The sequence below is a fragment of the Erpetoichthys calabaricus genome, chromosome 17, assembly GCF_900747795.2.
Source record: "Erpetoichthys calabaricus chromosome 17, fErpCal1.3, whole genome shotgun sequence".
Lineage (NCBI taxonomy): Eukaryota > Metazoa > Chordata > Cladistia > Polypteriformes > Polypteridae > Erpetoichthys > Erpetoichthys calabaricus.
The window spans coordinates 97,772,581-97,795,089 of record NC_041410.2 but is presented as its reverse complement, the minus strand read 5'-3'; the positions used below and the strand labels follow the sequence as shown (position 1 = coordinate 97,795,089).

Below are 22,509 nucleotides of genomic sequence, written 5' to 3'. Positions count from 1 at the left end.
GTCCGGACACCAAGTCCCGCCATTTCCCCAACACCACGTTGTCAAAGTGTACTGATGCTAAGTGACCGTCAGCTGTCCTCCCCACCCAGGGCTCCAAAGGGGCCTCAGCCTGCACTGCGCCACAGCACCACCAGGTGGCAACTTTGAGCCGGTCGTGTGAACGGCTGAGCGCGGGCTTAAGACCCTTAACCACGAATACACACCCCAGTGGTCTCCAGCGTGCCAGCTGTCTTAATGTTAGCGTAGTGACAATTGCAGCCATTGGCATCCCTAACTCCTGCCCTGAGTGCCCCCCGTATGTTCTCTCCGTGCTCAGGTGTTTCCCCAGGCCCGCCGGCCCGTTCTCGACCTGCGCTGCGCCTCTTATAACGTTTTCAGAAGGATCGGCGGAATAACGAGGCCGAGCCCGGGTGTGCAAAGCCGACGCAGGAAGACTCCGAGCTGGAACTGCTGCCCAAGGGGCTTCTATAGAGTACGGAATGGAGGGTCTGAGTGCTTTGGGGAAGGAGAGCTTTCAGGTGTTCATTTTTAATAAACTTGCAGATAATTATAATAATAATAATAATAAACTTGCACAGTTGTCACTTTGTCATTCTGGGTTAATGAGTGAAGATTGGTGGGCATAAATGGTCAGTGATTCCATTTAAAAAGAAATCTACAACTCCGTAAAGTGGGCAGAAAGTGATGGGGGGTCTCGGTCCTTTCTCATCCCACTGTAGGTAATCGCACTTTCCCAGGTGTCCCGCCCAGCTGGTGACAGGATGATGGCTTTCTGATCTCCCTCAGCTGATGGCACTCGGCGGTCTCATTGCGTGTTGTCCTGCCACCTGACAGCTGGTAGCACTGATGAGTCGCCTGTCTTTGATGTGTGGACGGGCACTTGGCTCACTGACCCCACCTCAGTGACGTCTCAGCCCCGCAGTTCTACGCAAAGGTGACTCCTGGTGGACGTCCTTCAGGTCACCCTGCAGGTCATTTCTCTCCTGGCCTGCCCGTCTCTGCCTTCACCCGTCCTAATTGGATTTATGAGGCTCAGGCACCCGGTGATTGGTTTTTAATCTTCTTTAATGCCACTGAGATGAGAAAGTCCACCGTGTCGTTTCTGCGTAGCTCTTGAGATTCACTCGTAAAACTGAGATCTGTAGGTCTGATATGTCACAGCCGCGGCCCTCATTAACGTCCATGTTAGTTAAAAGTCTCCTCCTCCTTCTGGGCCCGTGCAGGACAAACAGCCTGCGTGTCAAGTTTGGGGCGCGGCTGCCAGGGGTGAGGCCTGACTCTGAGGCTCTGAGGTCCCGCTTTGTCAGCTTTGTGCTGCGCATTCAAAAGAAGAATCAGGATGAGACGTTGGGACAGCTGAGCTCTGAGCTAACGAAACGGGTGACAAATGGACTGAGTGGTCTCCTCTCGTCTGCCAAATCTTGAATGTTCTAAAACATTTTGGGGCGGCGTTCAGAGCCACGGCCATATTGTTTATTACTGCTGCCCACCATGTGTGTCCACTACATTGTCACTGTGTCACTGTTGCTGGTCATGTGTGTCAAAAACATTGTCACTGTGTCACTGTTGCTCCACCACTTTGTCATTGTGCCACTGTTGCTGATCATGTGTGTCCCTGACACTGTCACTATGATGCTGTTGCTGGTCATGTGTGTCCCCAACATTGTCATTGTGCCACTGTTGGCAGTCATGTGTGTCCATTACATTGTCACTGTGTCACTGTTGCTCCACCGCTTTGTCATTGTGCCACTGTTGCTGATCATGTGTGTCCCCGACATTGTCACTGTGATGCTCTTGCTGGTCATGTGTGTCCCTGACATTGTCATTGTGCCACTGTTGCCAGTCATGTGTGTCTATTACATTGTCACTATGCTGCTGTTGTTCCACTACTTTGCTGTTGTGACACTGTTGCCAGTCATGTGTGTCCCTGACATTGTCACTGTGATGCTTTTGCTGGTCATGTGTGTCCCTGACATTGTCATTGTGCCACTGTTGCCAGTCATGTGTGTCCCTGGCATTGTCATTGTGCCACTGTTGCCGGTCATGTGTGTCCCGACATTGTTATTGTGCCACTGTTGCCCATCATGTGTGTCCACGTCACTGTCACTGTGACACTGTTGCCAGTCATGTGTCCCCAACGTTGTCATTGTGCCACTGTTGCCCATCATGTGTGTCCACGTCACTGTCACTGTGTCACTGTTGCCAGTCATGTGTGTCCCTGATTTTGTCACTGTGATGCTCTTGCTGGTCATGTGTGTCCCTAACATTGTCACTGTGCCACTGTTGCTGGTCATGTGTGTCCACATCACTGTCACTGTGACACTGTTGCCCATCATGTGTGTCCCTGACATTGTCACTGTGTTGCTGTTGCTCCACTACTCTGCTGTTGTGACACTGTTGCCAGTCATGTGTGTCCCAGATGTTGTCACTGTGATGCTCTTGCCAGTCATGTGTGTCCCCGACACTGTCACTATGCATGTCCTGCTGAAGATGGCAGTGTTGGCATTTCCCCTTTGGGTACAAGCTGGACCTCGGCTCTTCTAGATGAGCTCTCTGCACTATTAGCTCTTATGACCGGAGTTTCATTCCCAAGTCATATACGGTAGGTGAGACCTCCAAATTCAGCCATAGAAGCAGGCCAGGATTGTCACAGGTCTGCCCCCTAGAGGCCCCCGGAGTCCAGCCAGGCCCCAAATCCCTAACAATGGGGGGCTCTCAGGAAAGGCTCCTCACTTCTTTATAAAAAGAAACAGCGACTACGCCAAGCAAGAAGGGGGGCACCAGGGTGCTTTGTTGGAGCTTGTGGAGACGTTCAGGGCGCGTGGCATGGCTTGGCATGGTTTTCCCTTCGAGTCGTCTTTTTCATTCCGGGTTGTTCCTCGTCAGACGCCACTCGATGTTTGTCTTCCTGTAAACGCCGAGCTTAACGGCTTTGCTGTTTGTGTATTCACGACTTGAGTCCCGGTGTCTGGAGGACCTGCGGAATTTATTATTCTTGTCAGCTCCAGACTCCAAAGATATTCGGCGAGTCTCTTCCCTAAGCCTGGCAGGGCGGGCGGCAGCCTTTCATGCACAGTTTGGGGACGGGGTGTTAATCTCTCGCTGTGCTGCCGTAAAGCTGGCCTGAATTTAATTAGAGTGGAGGCGCAATGGCGCCGAATATTCACTCGTGTCACTCGCTAGTGGATTTGCGGATTAAAAAGCAAACTCCTCCAGATAAAAGCGAAGTTCCCTCAATTCTCACGCACCCTGGTGCCCCCTTCCTTTACTTACATTCAACTCAGATGGCAGAGTGATGTTGGCATTGGGCCAGCAGTGGGATCTCCTGGCAGCTGGTGGTCGTCTTGGAGAGTTGGCCATTTTATTCTTTTTACCCAGTGGTGTCACTAGGGTTGGTGTCACCCAGGGTGGTCACTCATAATGTCAACAGACCTCCACCCGCACCAAATCATACATTGTAATGCTTCATTACTGTTGGTGCTCGTAAATCATGACTCCCGTATACCAATGAGTGCGATGGCAACTGAAGTGACAAATTAAAGTGACACCTTTAAATGACAATAGGTCACATTTGGGAGTCTGAGCATCACCTTCTGGGCTGTCTGTGATACCAGCCTGGGATGCCAGGGGGCGCCGTCGCTCCACAGTGACGCCCAATGTGAGCAACGGGATCCCTCCCATGATGTCCCGAGAAGCCCCGCCCCTTCCCACATAACCTGATGTCCACGGAAGGTGGTGGAGCGGCCCAAACCAACCCAGACCCTCCGGAGAGACTGAGGCACTTGAAGGGGTCTGTTTTCTGTCGGACCACCAAGCAAAGTTAATTCATAACACTAGTGGTCTGTAATTGAAAATCAGACCATCACTGGCTGCCAACGGCATACCACACAGTTTTGGGTTTGTCCCTGTGTGGAGAGCACCAGATAACTGTAAAGAATTATTAGTATTGTTATTATTATTATTATTATTAGGCCGATAGCATCGTTAGGTGGGCTTCTGGGGCTTTGGCTCCTAATCTCAGGCGTCCAGCCCCAGATCTTCTGAGACGTCCCCTACCCCATCGTATGATGTCCATAGTCTAGTCAAGCCCACCCATTATGCATGAACCCCCCCCCGCTGGACATCATTCTCCTATTTAATTAATAATGACCTCAACAGGGGTGGGCTCAACCCCTAATTAGCACTAAAGTTAACAACACCCCTCAATGTCCTGGAGAGGTGACATCAAACTGTCCCAGCCGCCTTTGCTCTGCCCGTTTGGACCCATTAGGACGGCCCGCCGCTCACCTTCAGTTATTGGTATCCGATGGTTTGTCCAGAAGAACCAGAGTTTACTTGGAGAAGCGAGACTGGACAGTCACAGGAGAAGGGGAGGTGGGTTTGTGGACCCCCGTTTTCTCCGTGGGGCTGCCTGGGCTTCACACAATGACTGGCAGACAGAGGTGGGCTGGACGGGCATCGCTAAAATGCCAGGCTGGGTGCTATGACGAGCGGATTGTTTTTTTTGTCTTTGATGACACTTCACTCCTCAGTTTAGGGGGCCACATATATGAAGTTAGGAAGGAAGGGGGGGTCTCGGATCAATCATACAGAATATTTTTGGAATATTTTGTATCGCCCCCCCCCCTCTTTTGTTCTCATTTACTGGCAGCTTTGTTCTGTAGGCTTCAGCCTCATTGAAATTACATTTTAGACAGAGAAACACCTCGGCATAATTGCTATAAAAGGCTGACGGAGATTTGAAGATTAAATTGGTGTAAAAAAAAATAAATAATAAGAAGCGTCACCTTCCCTCGAATCTGATTTTCACATTTTGGGAAACAAGTGGCGGAATAATAAGCGAGTAATCATTCGCTTTCGATCCGAAGGCCACAAAGCGTGACAGGATGCACGTTGCTGGAAATCTTCCTTTTGGCAATTTGAACAGCCCCCCCCCCACTCCCCCCCACCAATGCCAATCCCTCACGAGGGGCAGCCAGCACCAAGCAGGAGCGAACGCCCCCCCCCCCCCCGCTCGCCACACACATTTGGAAAGGGGGGGCTTCCAGCAGCTCATCATCCCCAACAGTAAAGCTGATAAGATGGCCACCCATCGGCTTACTCCCACCTGCCCCCCATGCTCCCCCCCCCACCCTGCCCACCAGGGAGTCGAAAAGGAAATGGACTCCACGCCTATGAAGGGGGGGGGGGTTTGGGGGGATACTCAAATGGTCCTCCTTAAACTCAGCAGGTCAAGATGGCGGCCCTGAGGGTGGGTGGGTGTGTGTTGGTCTGGTCCTGCCTTGTCCCTGGTGCTGCTGGACCCCACCTTGGGTTAAGTTTGATTGATGAAAGGCGCTATATACAGCAAGGTGGCGCCCCTCCCTCCACCCTCAACATTCCCACCGCCGTTTCCCTTTCTTTTTTAGTGACGTTTCTGTTCTCCTAAATCCGTCACCGCAGCACCCCCTTAACCCCCCCCCCACCCCCCATCAAGTCCTCCTTTTTGGCTGATTTGCACATCTCTGCCTCAGCACAGCCGCTTCGTCTGTTTACAGGATTCTCGTTAATCGCCCCTCGAGGAAATATTTTACGTAAATGTGGGCTGAAGACGGCAAAATTCCCGTTTAGACGCCTCTTACAGTAAGATTGTCATTTGGTGGGATTTGTCCAGACCCCTTTTGAGCACATTTAAAGAGACTCATCAGGCACAATTCACACCCACCGTGAGGCCATCTGCTGCCGTGAGCGGAGAGAGAAGCACTGGGGAGATAAAGGGCGGCACGCCGGACCCCTGGATTCCAGCCCTCCAGCTGGATGTTGTCCGCCCCATAACAGACGTCACCATTAGCCTACCGAGGTGATTGGCCCTACTGGGGGGGGGGGGGGTGTGGTGTGGGAGTTGGTACTGTGATGGACGGGCACCCAGAAGCTGTTTTAACGACGTGGGCAGTCGGGCGACGCTGTGTTACACGCTTCACATGCATCTGCACAGGGGGGTCACAAGGGACAATCAAAGTAAAACAAAAGCCTTGTAAATAAAATAAATAAATAAATAAATGTTATTCCATGCAGGGGACTTCCACTTGGGTGGCTGGCTAAAGTGTCCCAGAAATGCATTCAAAGTGCCCAGTTGGGAAGGGGAAGGGATCACCATCAACCCCTGGCGTTTACAGAGCGAGGCAACCGAAAATATTTATAAAAGGAGACCAACAGAAACAGGACTTACCTCGATGGCCAACTAGTCTCAGAATGAAATGAAATCCACTGGAATAACCCCCTCCCCCCCAAAAAAAAAATAAAAACGAGTAAAATAAGTGAAAACTTTGGGATCCCACCAGTACGTGACGAGACCCGCCAAGAGTCCAGCAGAGCACATTCAGATGATCCGTGGAGGGACGTCACGTCCCCATCTGCCTTTATTTGCGGGTGGGTGGTCCCTTAATGGTGATGGATAGGTGGTCCCGCCACCAGGGATTGGAGTTAATGCTGTGGGCTTGTGTTGTAATTTAGAGGGTCCCTGGTTTTCTTTGTGAAGCCCAAGAAAAGATAGATAGATGCAGGGCACAATATAACAGATAGATAGATAGATAGCGTAGTCAGCAGGATTAGATAAATAGATAGATAGATAGTGTAGTTGGCAGGATTATATAGCTAGATAGATAGTGTAGTTGGCAGGAATAGATAGATAGATAGATAGTGTAGTTGGCAGGAATAGATAGATAGATAGATAGATAGATAGATAGATAGATAGATAGATAGATAGATAGATAGATAGATAGATAGATAGATAGATAGATAGATAGTGTAGTTGGCAGGATTATATAGCTAGATAGATAGTGTAGTTGGCAGGAATAGATAGATAGATAGTGTAGTTGGCAGGATTATATAGCTAGATAGATAGTGTAGTTGGCAGGAATAGATAGATAGATAGATAGATAGATAGATAGATAGATAGATAGATAGATAGATAGATAGTGTAGTTGGCAGGAATAGATAGATAGATAGTGTAGTTGGCAGGAATAGATAGATAGTGTAGTTGGTAGGATTAGATAGATAGATAGTGTAGTTGGCAGGATTAGATAGATAGTGTAGTTGGCAGGATTAGATAGATAGATAGATAGTGTAGTTGGCAGGATTAGATAGATAGACAGATAAATAGATAGATAGTGTAGTTGGCAGGATTAGATAGATAGATAGTGTAGTTGGCAGGATTAGATAGATAGATAGATAGATAGATAGATAGATAGATAGATAGATAGATAGATAGATAGATAGATAGTGTAGTTGGCAGGATTAGATAGATAGATAGATACAGTAGATAGATGGTGTCTCCGTGGTGTCATAGCTGCTGGGGCATCGCATATTTACACAAATATTCTTGACAAACAATCTGAAGATTAGATAAAAAGAAAACCTTCTTGAGCCTGAAATAAGACCCCGGCTGAAACTCCACAAATAGGGGTCTTGATTAGGACGCGGGTAGCTGCAGACTGAACTCATGCGGCGCCTGAGAGTTTGAACTGAAAGGATAAAAAGATGACAGGAAACAAAACAGATGAGGGAGCGGGACACATGACAAAACGGACAACGAGAGACATTTAGGGACGATCGGAGGTGACTCTCTCTGTGTCACTCATTCTCAGCACTGACTGATTCAGATTTGTATTATCAACATCAGCAATCAATGACAGCCCTTAAACTTTGATCATAATTGATGAAGGGGTCCTGGTTGCAGACAGTGAATGTTATTCCAAAAACTCCATAGGCCGTTAGCCACTGAGCCCTGCACCTCGGACGGGGGTCCTGCAGGAAATCACATTAGAGGGGCACAGAGCTGGGAGCTAACAAGATCACCAGAAAGGCCACAGTCTGAAAACACGGATTAGAGATAACAGCATTACAGACGGCTAACGATGGAAATCAAACAAATAACCAAGAGTCCAACAAGGGAGCGCAGTGAGGGAGGGGGCCAAGAAAAAGGGGTGGTGTCAGACCCACCGGTGGGCACCTCAAGGATGAGAGGGGATATTAAGATGGAGATATTCAGGCCCTTAATCCATATGCCTTTAGTTTATATGGTGCCTCTTTGTACAGAAAGCTGCAGAAAGGTGGAGTGTGGGATTAAACAGATAAGTGGATAGTTTGATGTGAAAGGCGCTATATGGCAGAATAGAAAGTGCAAGTCAACTTACCTGAAGTATTCATGACACCTGTTACAGTATCACTTGTGGAGTTATGCTCTCAGCTTCTGTGAGATAGATAGATAGATAGTGTAGTTGGCAGGATTAGATTGATAGATAGACAGTGTAGTTGGCAGGATTAGATAGATAGTGTAGTTGGCAGGATTAGATAGATAGATAGATAGATAGATAGTGTAGTTGGCAGGATTAGATAGATAGACAGATAAATAGATAGATAGTGTAGTTGGCAGGATTAGATAGATAGTGTAGTTGGCAGGATTAGATAGATAGATAGATAGATAGATAGATAGATAGATAGATAGATAGATAGATAGATAGATAGATAGATAGATAGATAGATAGATAGATAGATAGATATTCATTTTAGTGTAGTCAGCAGGATCACAAAATTGCATATAAAGATAGACAGACAGACATATCGATGTGACAGGCGCTATACGACAGACAGATGTTGGAGGCGCTCTCCCTTTGTTTGCATCTCTGCTGGCTCTGATTTCTTTCATAGCACAGATGTCCGCCACACTTCCCAGGTATTTTCGTGTGTCAGGTGCCCAGAACTTTTGCTGTTTTTCCGACAGACTCCCCTCTAATTAGGGAGGCTCAGCCGCTCAAGCAGCACTCACTCGGCTCATTCCCGCAGGCCGGCTGACTCTCTGCCGACAGAATCGTGAAGCGGCCCCGGCTGCCTCGCTGACCCAGAACTGCAGGTTGGCCGGCTCTCTCATTAAGGTGTCATAGCTGCCAAGCTGCTCTCCCACCTGACTTCATCACCTCACCACATTTCTTATTTTCACGTCCTGCACATTCGTCCAAGAATAATTTACTAAAGAAAGTTAGGTGAGCTGTTGGGAGCGAACTCCCTGCTTTGAGTGTCTTTAACCACTAGAGGGAAGCAAATGTGCCTCCCTTAAGGACTGTATGAGCTGGCAGTTAACCCATGATAGTGAGGTGCCCGTAGGAGCAATTGGGGTCATACCGCCATGAGTCCGTTGGCACAGTGACTTAGAACTGGTGTATAACGTGGCATTGGTAAAGCCAAGTCAGCAGTAACACATGACACACAATGAGTTAATATGGGCAGAGTGGCACTCTGGCTTTTCTTTTTAGAGGAAAATGGCAGGACATTGCTAGAGAAAGACGATATCAGATATGGAGGGTCCAATCTGCCAAGAAGCTGGTTATAATTATCTGTTGGCACACATGAACTGTGTAATGGAAGATGGTACACGTTGTATCTACAGTCCCCTTACCAGGCCAGAATTCTGCACCTTCATGTTGAGATTTATGACAGCAATAGTACCCCAGAGCATTAGTGGGCAGCACCAGAACACTGCAAATAGTGTTAAGGGGCCCGCAGAGACTCTTGGGAAATGTAGTCTCTGTGGAGCAGAGGTGTCCTGAAAGTCCTTCTTGGTAGACTGGGGTGGCACCGGTGGTAGAGGGGCCTCCACCTTCTTGGTGAGATGAGCCTGGAGTCAGGAGAGGAGCAGAAGCAAGGACAAGGAGGTGGAAGAGGAGGAGGAAGAACAGGCTAGGAGGTCAGTAATTTGGTGATCACTTAGGTGCGTGGCCAACACCGCCATAGTCCAGCAGACCAGGAGAGCTCCAGAGTGGCACAGCTTTTGCTATTTTCTCAGACCTTTTCTCTTGGGTTCACATCTTCCATTTCTCCTTTTCTTGCATCCTTTAAGTTATTCCTAATGTTTTTGTGAAGTGTCTTGACATTATTTTGGGTATGGGGTCTGCTCCTGAGCACCCCTATTCTGTCACAGCTGTTAACACCAAACTGGTATGGGTAAGTTGGCAAGACTCAAGTGCCAAGGTGTTCTGTGGCAGCTGTGAAAACACCACACACACACAGAGATGTTCCAAATGTGTAAAGTGGTCGTGTCAAAGTGGACAACCCCAGCACTCCATGTGGTGGTCCTTAATGTCCTGGGCTCCAGAAGGGCATGTGGGGGAGTGCCAGCAGGTTCATGGATTTCCAGCTTCCAGACTATGGTAGATGAGCCGTTGTGCAACCTCCACATTTGTTCCTTTGTCCCCTTGAAAATGGTCCCCATAAAGAGAGCTGGGTGACCATACAGGTGACAAGGCACTACGCTCAAGCCCAACCAACCTGGCACTGGAGTGTCCTCTCACTGGGGGAAACTCAAAGATGGGCAACCCGGTTGGCAGGCTGATCTCTCCATGTGCATCTCCTACTATCAGGGTCTCCTGGAACTGGACTGTGCAGACTTGACGATGGATGGACGGATGGATCAGTTTAAAGGAGAGCCACGATTGGGCTTTGCTTGATCCTGCTCAGTTCTCAAGGCAGCTTGGCATGTGTGCCCCCCCCCCCCCCCCCTCAGTGCCCCTCCTTTCTCATTTCTTCTTCTTCTTTCTAGGGTACAGGTGGAGTTCTATGTGAATGAAAACACATTCAAGGAGCGTCTGAAGCTGTTCTTCATCAAAAACCAAAGATCAAGTGAGTAGATCTGCTGGCGCCTCTCGGGTGGCCCTTCCTCATCCTCATCACGCAGACATCTTTATATGAGGCCCCCACACTCTTTAGACCCTTTATGGGGGCTTACAGCAGAAGCACTGGCAGGTGACGTGACTCCCTCGGAGTCACACTGGGAGTCAATTCTGAGGGCTCATTTAGATGCTGTATATAGCGCCTTTATAGTGCCTATCATAGCAGACTCCATCTTTACAGGTATGTCATGATAATCGTCACACTTGTGCAATGTGAACGCTGGCCAGTGACATGGGGGGTCCATTATGAAGGCTTATCTATCTATCTATCTATCTATCTATCTATCTATCTATCTATCTATCTATCTATCTATCTATCTGATTATTACAGTGCCCTGTGGCATCACACAATTATTACCAGGTGGCACATGACGCGATTCTCTCACAGTAACACCGGGGGGTGATATTAAGGTGTCCTTTCCAGATGGTATATAGTGCCTTTCATATGGTTATACTGGTAAACAGCACATGATGTATCTGTGAACGCTAGAAGGTGACATGTCTCTCTCCCTTGTTGTCACACATAGCAGGGGGCACCTCAGTAGACTGGATATAGCGCCTTTCATAGTGACCTCCACCTCAAGCTCCCTCACTGCTGGTTGTCATTTTTGTACCATGTGGCACTGTCACATGATGTGACTCTCTCAGGGCACCCCATTGTAGCCACAACAATGGAAATCGAGAACGAGGACCTGCCAGCGCAGCCCCTTGGCCAACCTGCAGCAAAGGGCCAAACCCGAGAAGACCTCCCAACACTAGCGTGGCCTTGACAGACCATTGAAGTGCAAGTGGGCAATGGCTGGAGAGCCCCCAGGCTCAAGGAAGAGACGTGGAAGCCCACTCACTGCAGCTCAGGATGCCAGGGACCACCAGCAGAACAGCTGAGAGCAAGTGCAGCGTTTGCTGCTGGCGGAGGAGATGATCGGCCGTCTCATCACTGGGCGGCAAAACAAGGTGTGCCAGCCTGTGGTGCATTAGGTGGGCAAATGTCTGAGATATGGTACCAGCACACACCTGGGGCTGTGATCAGCGCTGGAGACACTACCATCACCTGGGACACCCGCCCTGATATGGTGGTCCATCACAGTGCCTGCTGACCGATGCAGTGGTCCCTGATGACGACAACTCCTTACTCAAGGAAGCAAATATGGAGGTCTGGCAATGGAGACCAGCAGCATGGTGGCCACCAGGACTAGCGTTGTGGCTGCGGTGGCTGGCAATCCATTAAGCGACATAGGCAGCCAGCTAGGGGGCCATCATCTGAGGGGTGCCATTTATGAAAGTTAAGGGTGTCTGCTTCAGACACTTAGGGGAACCCCCACTTGGTAAACTCTGAGTGGGTGCTGTTTATGAAACTAAATACACAAAGGGGCACCATTTTCATGCCCTCTGCACAGTGGGCACCCCCTGGTTGAAGTAATGAGTACCTGCTATGGACAACAAGGGGCGACCTGGGGGTCCAAATCGACTTTGACTGGCACTGCTCTTGTTGCCATCAAGAGAGGATTCAACAAGAATCTGCAGGAGCTGCCAGGACGCCACACACCTGCAGAAGTGCAGGAGACCCCACTGATGGCAAAGGCTGACCTTCTTCACTGAGCGCTGGGTTAAACTTTGGGGTCCCTGGTCAGGACATGCGCAGCACAGCAGCGGTCATCTAGGAAGTCCTTTCTGCAGAGTCGGACCTTCCAGTGCCCCCTGAATCTCCCCTGAGGGCACTCTGAAGAGGGGTAGTGCTGCCACCTGGTGGCCTCATTCAAAACTGCACCCAAATCCAGAATGGAGCTCCAGTAGCAGGTGCGGACCCCTGGTGTGCCCCCGTCTTAAACCTCAGGTGGTGAGCTGATCTGAACTTTTTAGTAGTCGGTGGGCATGCCAAAGTCAGACTTTTCACCTGTCAGTCGTGAGGACGTCAAGAGGAGGTGAAGGGGTGGCGGCAGTCAGAGGTGCTCACACGTCATGGAGACCACTGAAGTGGAGAAGGATTCTGAGATTTTCGACATGCCTAATTTAAGAAGAAGAGCCAACAGAGATTTTAGAAAGACAAACCTCCGACGATATTTCGGCTTATTTATGGCTTCCTAAAGCCTTAAAAGCTTGAGGGCCGGGGGCCGCGCTTCCTGTGAGCCCAATTAAGAGCTCGGCCCGTAGACGTCTGCTGCTTTCGGTGCAAACAAACACTCGACGCGTCTCTCCGGCTGACGCAGAGCCAAACGTTCAAAGGGAATCTTCAGAGAGCGATGAGCAGGCCGTCGCTTGTCTTTCCAGTGTCGACTACGTGACGTCTATTTGATTTTTTTTAACTTTATGTTTCCCGTTGTGTGTTTTTCTTTTGTTTTCTTTTCTTTGCTAATTCAGCGATTGGAGAAATCAGAAATGACGCGACTCCCTCAGGATCAGCCAGGGGTGAGAAATGAGCCCCTCTCCTTGTGCTTTAAAATTCAAATCTTCTTGTATATAGCGCCTTCCAACAGCAAGCACTGCCCACCATTATGTCCATATAGATGTGCAGGGTCCTATGGGGGGCTAAGTGATGTGGACCAGGATAACCTGCTAAGAGGCTGTGTGGCCCCCTAGTGGCCAGAGTGCTGGACCAGAGATCAGCTCAGTAAGCTATATGGACCCCCCTAGTGGCCGAAGAGCTCTACTGGAGATCAGCTCGATGAGCGATATGGACCCCCCTCTAGTGGCCAAAGTGCTTTACTGATGATCAGCTCGAAAGACAGCAGGCCCCATGGCCAATGTGATGGAGGTCAGCCCAAAGGAGAATAAGGGCCCCCTAGTGGCCAAGATATGCACTGGAGATCTGCAGGACAGTCAGTGTGGCCCCCATAATAGTCAAAGTGTTGGACAAGAGACCAGCTTGGCAGTCAATGTGAACCCCAAGTGGCCGAAGAGGTCTACTAGAGATCAGCTCGATGGGCAGTGTGCCCACCTGTGGCCAAAATGCTGGACTGGTAATCAGCACAACAGACAAGATGCCACCAAGTGTGTCCACAATATCAACTAGAGACGAATCAGGGAGGCCCCCTAGTGGCAAAGGTGCTTCACTAGAAATCATTATGACACACAGTGTGGCCCCCTAGTGGCCAATGTGCTGGACTAGAGGTTAGTTTGACAGTCAGTTTGCCCCCCGCCCCCAGTGGCCAAAGTGCTCCAGTAGTGTTCACCTAGAAAGGCTGTGCCTCTGGTGGTCCAGGTGTTGGGCTACAGGCCAGCCTGAGAGTCAGTGTGGCCCCCTAGTGGCCAATGTGTTGGGCTAAAGACCAGCTTGAGAGTCAGTGCCACACCAATGTTGATCAAATAATCATTTCTACAGTCAGTGCGGCCCCCAAGTGACCAATGTGCTGGACTAGTGAGCAGCTCGACAGACTGTGGGGTCCGCTAATAAGCAAGATGTTGAAATAGCATTTAGTTTGACAGGCTGTGTGACCCTTAGTGGCCGAGTTATTACACAAATGATCACCCAGACAAGCCATGTGGCTCTCTACTGGTCATGGTATTGGACTACAAACCAATATAAAAATCAGTGTGGCCCCCTAGTGGCCAATATGTTGGACTAGAGACCAGCTTGAGGGTCAGTGTCACACCAATGACCAAGATGTTGATCTTGAACTCAGTGTGGCCCCCTGGTGACCATTGCGTTGGACTAGTGAGCACTTTGACAGACTGCGGTGTCCTCTAGTGGTCAAGGTGTTGAATTAGCATTTCATCTGTTCGGCTGTGTACCCTGTTAGTGTTAAACAAGCAGTCATCTTGACAAGCTGTGTGCCCCCCTAATGGTCAAGGTATTGGACTACAAACCAACTTGAGGGTCAGTGTGGCATGCAGTGACCGAGGTGTTATTCTAGTAATTGCCTCTACAGTCTGTGGGACCCCCCAATGAACAAAGTGCTTGACTAGTGATTCTCTAGGCAGGCCATGTGCCCTCTAGTGGTCAAGGTATCAGCCTATTGGGCAGCCCGACAGACTGTGAGTTCCCCGACTGGTCACCGTGTTGGGTTAGCATTTAGCTTGATAGGCCATGTGTCCCCCTAGTGGCCAAGATATTGAAGTAGCAGTCATCTAGACAGTGAGCGTGGCCCCCTAGTGGCCAAAATGCTTATCCAGTAATCCCCTCTGCACTCAGAGCAGCTCTCTTGGGGTCAGTAATTAGTGATCGGCCTGACGCTCTCTGTCTCCCCTTAGTGGTCAAGCTGTTGGGACTGTGAGGTCACCACTTTAACTCGGCTGCCATCTTTTTTCTCCCACAGGTCTGCGTGTGCGGCTCTTCGACTTCTCCCTGAAGGTTCTGAGCTGCCTGCTTTACATTGTCAGGGTGCTATTGGATGACCCCCAGGAGGGCAGTGGAGGCTGGTGAGTGAACCCGCATCGAGCCAGAAACTGCACAACCTTTACCCCGTCTTTCTTAAGCACTGGGTAAGTGCCCCCCCCCTCCACATCCCCCGCCGCCCTGCCCCCGGGGCACTTACGCCACCATTAATTCTTAGGTTGTTCAGTGGTGGGCTCCATCTTAACAGTTTTCACTCCACCCTTTTGGAATTGGGATGTGACCCTCTGGGCTTCCCCGGTGCCCATTGGTTGGCTTTGGGGTCTGAACCATAAATGTTCTACAGCCCACCCAAGTAGTGCAGTTGTGGCAGTGCCCAGTATTGGGTGCCATTAAACACAGGTGCCACCAGATGTGACATTGGATTAAAGTGACTGAAATATGTGCCCCCAAAACTGAAGTGGTGGGGTTTTCAGACACAATGGGTATGCGCTGAGTATTAAAGATGAAATAACAAAATGAAAAGAATAAAAATAAGGCGCAAACTTTGGGATGAATAATTAAAAATAAAAGGTGCAGAACAAAGTAGGCCCTTGCATGTCTCTCGCTTTTTGTATGTAGCGCCTTTCATGGTGAACCCCATTCTGAATTGCTTCAGGTGTGCATTATCGAGACAGAGCTTCGTATCAGGAGGGGGTCCAAAGGATCTATGAGGCGGTGGGGCTGAGAGTCATATTAGCTGCAGTCTGCATGTCTCTCCTTATATGTGTTAGCCAGTAGGGGGCACCGTAAGGGGGGGGGTCATCACAAACCATACAAACTGAGCCCCCTACAACATTCCAGATGAACTCTAAGGCAGGAGAAGAATGAGAGGTGTGAGATGAAGTAGAAGAGGATGCCTATGAGGTGGGTGGTGGGGTGGGGATGATAAGGACTACATTGAATGACCCCTGTGGGATTAGTTTGGGGGGGGGGGGGGCGGTCACCTTTAATGTTTTCTTTTATTTTTTTTTGTTGTTCTAGCTGGACCTGCCCAAAGCAGAACTCCTCGACACACCAAAACAGCCAGTTCAACTGGTAAGCCGTCTTCAGTTTCGCGTGGTTCTCGTGTGTTTTGACAGGTGGGCCTGAGCGCGTCAGACCACCAGGACTCGATGACGCCGTGTTATGTGAGTGCCGGGAAACAAAAACCTTGGGATGAACGCGCCTGGCCAATGAGGCTTTGATTGTTATTCTTCTGAATTGTGTTTTTTGAGTTTTCTTGTTTGGTTTGTTGGTCTTTGTGGTTCAGACCCCTTATTGACTCTCCATTTCTTACTCCTTCATTACACTAAAATCTGGGATTCTGAAGGCGCGCTTTCTGTCGGCTCTTCATAACAATCTTTGTGGCTTTTCTATCTCGCCGGTTTAAAACAGTGTTTCCCGTGGACTGCCACTGGCCCCTAAAATCCCTAAAACCAACCATCCCCTCTGCTGTCCTCTCTAATGTTAGCAAATGTGGACGCTTGGAATTCCCACGTGGATCCTGCCCTCCAATCTAATGTTAGTAAATCTTGACATTCGGAAGTCCAACATGGAAGCCAACTGTTATCCCGTCCAATGTTAGCACATCCGGGTGCTAGAAATGTGAAGGAGGACCTGTGCCTCCATTGTTCTGTTAGTACTGCAAATGCTCAGAATTCCAAGGTGGATCCCACTCTTTGATCCAGGATTAGTAAATCTTGATGTTCAAAACTCCAAGGGGGAAAGCAATCGGAGCTAAAGTTTGTGAATCTGGACACTCGCATCCCTAATCTGCCGTTAGTAAATCTCCATGGATGGAACTCCCAGGTGGATCCCACTCTCTGGTTTAGGGTTAGTAAATCCTGACATTCAAAACTCCACGGGGGAATGTGATCCGGTCTACTGTTAGTAAATCTGGGCATTAGAAACTTCAAGGTGGAAGAGGAACTGATATCTGGTCTAATGTTAGTAAATCTCGATGCTCAGAATTCCCAAATGGATCCAGCTATCCGGTCTAAAGTTAGTAAATGTTGACATTTGAAACTCCAATGGCGAAAGCGATCCGGTCTAAACTTTGTGAATCTGGACACTCGAAACGTAAATGAAGACCCGCGTCTCCAATCTGCCATTAGTAAATCTCAATGGACGGAACTCCCAGGTGGATCCCACTCCCTGGTCTAGGATTAGTAAATCCTGACATTCGAAACTCCACGGGGGAATGTGATCCGGTCTACTGTTAGTAAATCTGGGCATTAGAAACTTCAAGGTGGAGGCTGAACTGATATCTGGTCTAATGTTAGTAAATCTCGATGCTTGGAGTTCCCAAATGGATCCCGCTCTCCAATCTCATGTTAGTAAATGTTGACATTTGAAACTCCAGCATGGAAGCCCAACTGTTCTCCCATCTAATGTTAGCACATCCAGTTGTTAGAAATGTGAAGGAGGACCCGTTCCTCCATTGTACTGTTAATTAATCTTGATGCTCAGAATTCTCAGGTGGATTCCACTCTCCGATCTCGGGTTAGTAAATCTTGATGTTCAAAACTGCCAGGGGGGAAAGCTATCCAGTCTAATATTTGTTAATCTGGACAGTCAAAAGGTGAACGAAGACCCGCGTCTCCATTCTGCCGTTAGTAAATCTCGACACTCGGAATTCCCATGTGGATCCTGCTCTCCGATCTAATGTTAGTAAATCTTGACATTTGAAGCTCCAAGGGGGAATGTGATCCGGCCTGCTGTTAATAAATGGAGACATGAGAAACGCGAAGGGTTTTTGGACCTGTGACTCTCATCTGCTGTTATGGTAGAAACTCCACGCTGTTAAGAAGTCAGGTTTTTAAAGAAAGTCCCTTCACTTCTGCATTTCCACTTCCAGCACTGGTAGCACAAATTACGACACGGAGAAAATAAACGTGTGATATTATCCTCCTCCCCGGTCCGTGAAGATTTCCTGTCTTCTGCCGGTCCACAAGTCAAAAATGGTGAAAACCGCAGCTTTTAAACGCGTCTCAGCTTGAGGGTTGGGTTAGGGGCGGGGCTTTAGGTGGTGTGGGCGTGCCTTTCATGTAAGTGGGGTGTGGTACTCCTGCCCACTGGCTTTGTGCTCTTATTGGCCAGGGCCTTAAAGACATGGTGGATCTCGAGGGGCCGGGACAGCGCGCTGACCTCAACCCTACTGAGCCCCTTTGAGATGAACTGGATGGCTGATTGTGAGTCGGTTTGTCGTGTCCTCTTTCGGTGCTCGACCTCAAAAAGGTGCTTTTGGCTGGATGGGAACAAGTTCCTACCGGCACATTCCAGAATCTTACGGAAAGCCTTCCCAGAAGAGTGGACACTATAATGGTTGTGTGGAAGGGGGCAGTTCTGTATTACTGCCCATGGTTTGGGAGTAGGATGTCAAACAAACTCATGTGAAAAAGTAAGTGCACCCAATGGAAGCTGTTTACATTTCCAACGTATCTGAAGAGGCCAACACGTAGACAGTCCTGCAGATAAAGGTGACCTACAAGAACAAATGACACATCAACAGTGACGCAGATCATCGAGTCAAATAGAAATTCTGCATCATATCAATGTGTGCTTGAGGAGAGTGTCTGAAAGTTAACGTTGACCCAGAAATGGACCTTTCAACATGTCAATGATCCGAAGCACAAAGAAGAGCTCAAGAAGAAGAAATGGAGGGCGACGGACTGCCGTAGTTGAAACCCTAATTTGAATCCCATTGAACCTTTGCCTTGCGCCCTCCGCCACCCTAACCCATCATCTATGGGGGAGGAGCAAAAGCTTTGGATTCGTCAAAATTGTCGATCTTTTGGTTTTCGATGGATCTCGATGTGATAGGATCCCCTGATATCTCGATGAGGGGTCTGTGTGTCTCTCTGTCTGTGTGTCACAGTTTCTTGAGGACAAAACTCAAACTTGAACACCAAACTCGAAACTTAAGCCTGTTAGGAGATGATGATGTGCTGATTAGTTTTTGAGCCAAATCATGCAAGAGAAAGAGAGGCTCTCTAGAGGAACCGTCAAGTACCAGATTTCTTCTCGGCTACCATAATGACCCATTTTATGGTCACAAAGATCAGCATCAGAGCAGTCAATAATGACTGAAATGTTCTTGAACAGTTCAGGTCACTTGGTTCCTAAGGGTGCAAAGCTTATTGACACTCACGGCCAAATTATTTTTTTTTGGGGGGGGCTTTGAAATGGGTGGGACATGCAAGAAAACCCACAAACACCTAACAGCTTTGTGGAATTTTGCTTACAGAAGTGGTCACAAAATTCAGAGATTGGTGGGCCTACAAGAAGTCATTTCTGCTAAAGCGGGTAGTAACAGCTACTGAAGCCAAGGGTGCACTTACTTTTTCACCAGCAGACTTTTCCATCTGTTGATATTTGTGTGTTTGGCTAATTGTCCACCCTTATCTGTAGGTGCATGAAGGCCTACAGTTTGACTCTCAGATATGTTGAAGAATTCAACACTTTCTGTGGGGTGCACTTACTTTTTCACATCTATTGTACATGAAGGTGTGATGGCCTGGTGACACAGAGTTTTGGATATGTAGTGGACCATGACTAAGACCTGAAGGGACACCCACGACCCGAGCGTGGAGGGCTGCCACCTCACAGCACAGGTCATCATCTCAACGGCCTGATGGCCAAGTCTCTAATGACCACACGAGTGTGGCACTGTCACCGAAAGTAATAGTCCTGCAGTAAGTGCGGGGACAAGAAAAATAAAAAAGCTCTTCTTGTGATTTACATGACGACGAAGATGAAGGACTTCCTGAGCGGAGCTTCATAGCCAAAGCGCAGTTAGTAATTTTCCGTGATTGCCGCCTTCATGCAGCCGGCGGTAGCGCGATTACCCGAAAGGCGCCGAGGCGAGCGAGCCGGGGGCTTCAAGCTTGATTGAGAAAAATAAAAAAAGAAAGAGAGTGCGAGAGAGAAAACGAACAACCAGATCGCGCAAGAACCAATTGACAGCCATTTCGGCTTTTACCTGCCCTCAGACGTTATCGATTTCCTTTTTTCTAACTGACTGCCGCTTGTTATTGCTCACTTGTTAGAAGAGCGAGACCATCACCGAGACCCCTTCAGGGTGCTAAAGTGAAGAAGGATACGCGTGCGCTAAGACGGCGCCCCTCATTGTGTTTGCTTTTATAGCGCCTTTCATCGGCACAGCAAGTGCCTGATGCTGAGCTCTGATGGACACTGATGGAGTGAGAGGCTTGCTGAGACCCGGGCTCCACCACTGGATGAAGCTGCATGTGCGCTGACCCTTGGGCGCCGTCTTCGGTGGGCCATTAGGCGACATATAGGTGGCTGCCAGTAGGGCGCCGTCATCTGGGGGTCGCACCCAATGTCGCCAGTGGACACCACGGACCTACCCGGTCACCCGCCTGTGATGCTAATGGTTGTGCGCAGCCAGGGTCGTCGAACTTTGATAATACCGAGTGGGCGCTGCATGTTAGCCGCCGTTTATGCGCATGCTCCGTACAAAAAGTGGCGCGCGCTCCTTAAAGTCTACAGTATATAGGCCTACATAAAGGGGCGCCGTTTGTACTATTGAGGGGGCAGAGGAACCATAAAAAAATAATTGCAGATTTGTGTGTGTGTTCGTTCACCATGTGCTGGGCTGGCATCCGAAGAGCTTACGGCTTTGGATAAGTGCGATTAGAAAATGAATGCATATTGGAGGGTTTTAAAACTATACTTATTTAATTTCCTTCAAATAGGCATTTTTGCTCTCTAAATATCTGGTCACGGTGGTTTGCTCAGACCGCCGCTCCGCACATTCAGCCATAAGACGCGGACACGCGCACGCACCTTTGCGGTCATTTAAATTGCCGCTCGAGGGTCCGTTTTGCTGACACAAGCAGCCGTGTGACGCCTAAAAAGAGGAAAATACGGAAAATCTACAAATTAACGGGACCCCACCTGAACATGATTAACATAACCCGTAAGGTGTACAAAATGTGTCTCGGTTTGTTTTAAAGGCAGACGATACGCGAGAATTGTTATAGACAGGATGGATTTAATTCTCGTATTCGGTGATTATAACGATATCTACATTAATTGTGGCCATAAAAGTAAACTTTTGAGAAAAAAACAAATAAACCTTTATTGGCGCTTTATTTTAGTAACTTGGTACATCTGTTGAGGGGGCATGCCGACCCCCTTAAACTCCGCCAATGACTAAAGCTCATTTCTTTCAAAGCTCCGTTCACACGGCAGCTAAAGGGGATTCGCTCCCGGTTTTCTCTGTCCTGATTTTTGCTTCGTATCAGTTTTTTTTATCTTGGTCCCCGCGTGCACAAAACGAAGTAAACGGTTTTGCCAGGCAGACGAGGACTACAAGACGCCGTTTGCTGCTCAGCTTCAGTTCACTTCACTTGAGCGCAGGACGCGGCGAAGGAGGACAATCAAGAAACAGAAGAGCAGCGCCGTTGGTTTGAGCGCATTTGTCCCTACCGGTGACCCAAAGGACACACTGAAAAAAAGTGACCGTTTGACAACTGTTAATATTGTTACATACTGCAAACAGTTTACCTTCTATCTATTTAAAAAATGCTCAACTTTTACAGAGTTTGCAATTAGCTCTAATAAATCCAAAGCAACAGTCTGGGTTTTCACCCACATAAACTCACATCATTTTAATAGTACGAAATCGCTACACGACTTTTTGTAAATTCATATTTTAATCAAGTTAATTAAATGCTTTTCATTCTGTTTAACCATACAGACAGCATTATGATTAAATAGAATCCGAAAATCTAAATGTTTGGCAATAAATTGTGTAGAATTTAATAGACAATATACCAGAAATTACACGCATATTTTTCTATTAACGATTAAAAGGCGATATGCTGCCATATTGGGCCAGCACGTCGTGACGGTTATCCCTGAAAATAAATGGAGAGATGGATATGTGAACTGCTTTAGATTAACGATAACACCACACCTCATCAGTCCGTCATTTTAAGGTCACCACCCACCCTTTCCCCCGTAATGCTTTAGGACTTCCTGTGCTCCCCGTTATTTTGGTCCACATTTGAGTGCGACTGGCGCGTTCACATCTACCGAAACGAAGCGGACTTCCGGGAAATCGCAGCAGTTTGGAGGAAAAAAAACGAATTAGGCGAGAAAACGCCTTAAAATTATGGACGTGGAACGAATTCAGTTTAAACAACCGTTGCAACTACATCATGACATTGCAGTCCAATAAACAGTGAAATAACAACGGATCTCATTAGTAAAATCAGGAATCATAAAATCAGTCAAAATATTTAATTCCTATTTCACAATCCGATTAATTATAAAGAAAGAAATAAATAAATTCGCAAACAAGTGCATATTGAAATTCGGCAATCCATGTAAGTAATATTGTAAGCTATTCAGATGTCGGTTTGTTACGTCAGTTTATTTGTTTGCTAACTACACAAAAACGGCTGAACTGATTTTCAGGATAGTTTGCTTAAGCCATGCCGTAGATCCCATTTAAAATACAGGCTATATGTCGCATCGGGAAGCGGG

At 48.3% G+C, this 22,509-nt stretch overlaps 1 protein-coding gene across 2 annotated transcripts in view; it reads left to right on the top strand.

Annotated features, from left to right (window-relative positions):
• Positions 1 to 22,509, top strand: part of LOC114667844 (potassium channel subfamily T member 2) — a 191,458-nt gene that overhangs the window by 71,733 nt on the left and 97,216 nt on the right. For both annotated transcript variants that reach the window (XM_051920531.1, XM_028823348.2), the window contains exons 3-5: positions 10,574 to 10,653; positions 14,957 to 15,059; positions 15,997 to 16,050. In XM_051920531.1, coding sequence (XP_051776491.1) covers positions 10,574 to 10,653; positions 14,957 to 15,059; positions 15,997 to 16,050 — 237 coding nt within the window. The remainder of the gene's footprint in view (positions 1 to 10,573; positions 10,654 to 14,956; positions 15,060 to 15,996; positions 16,051 to 22,509) is intronic.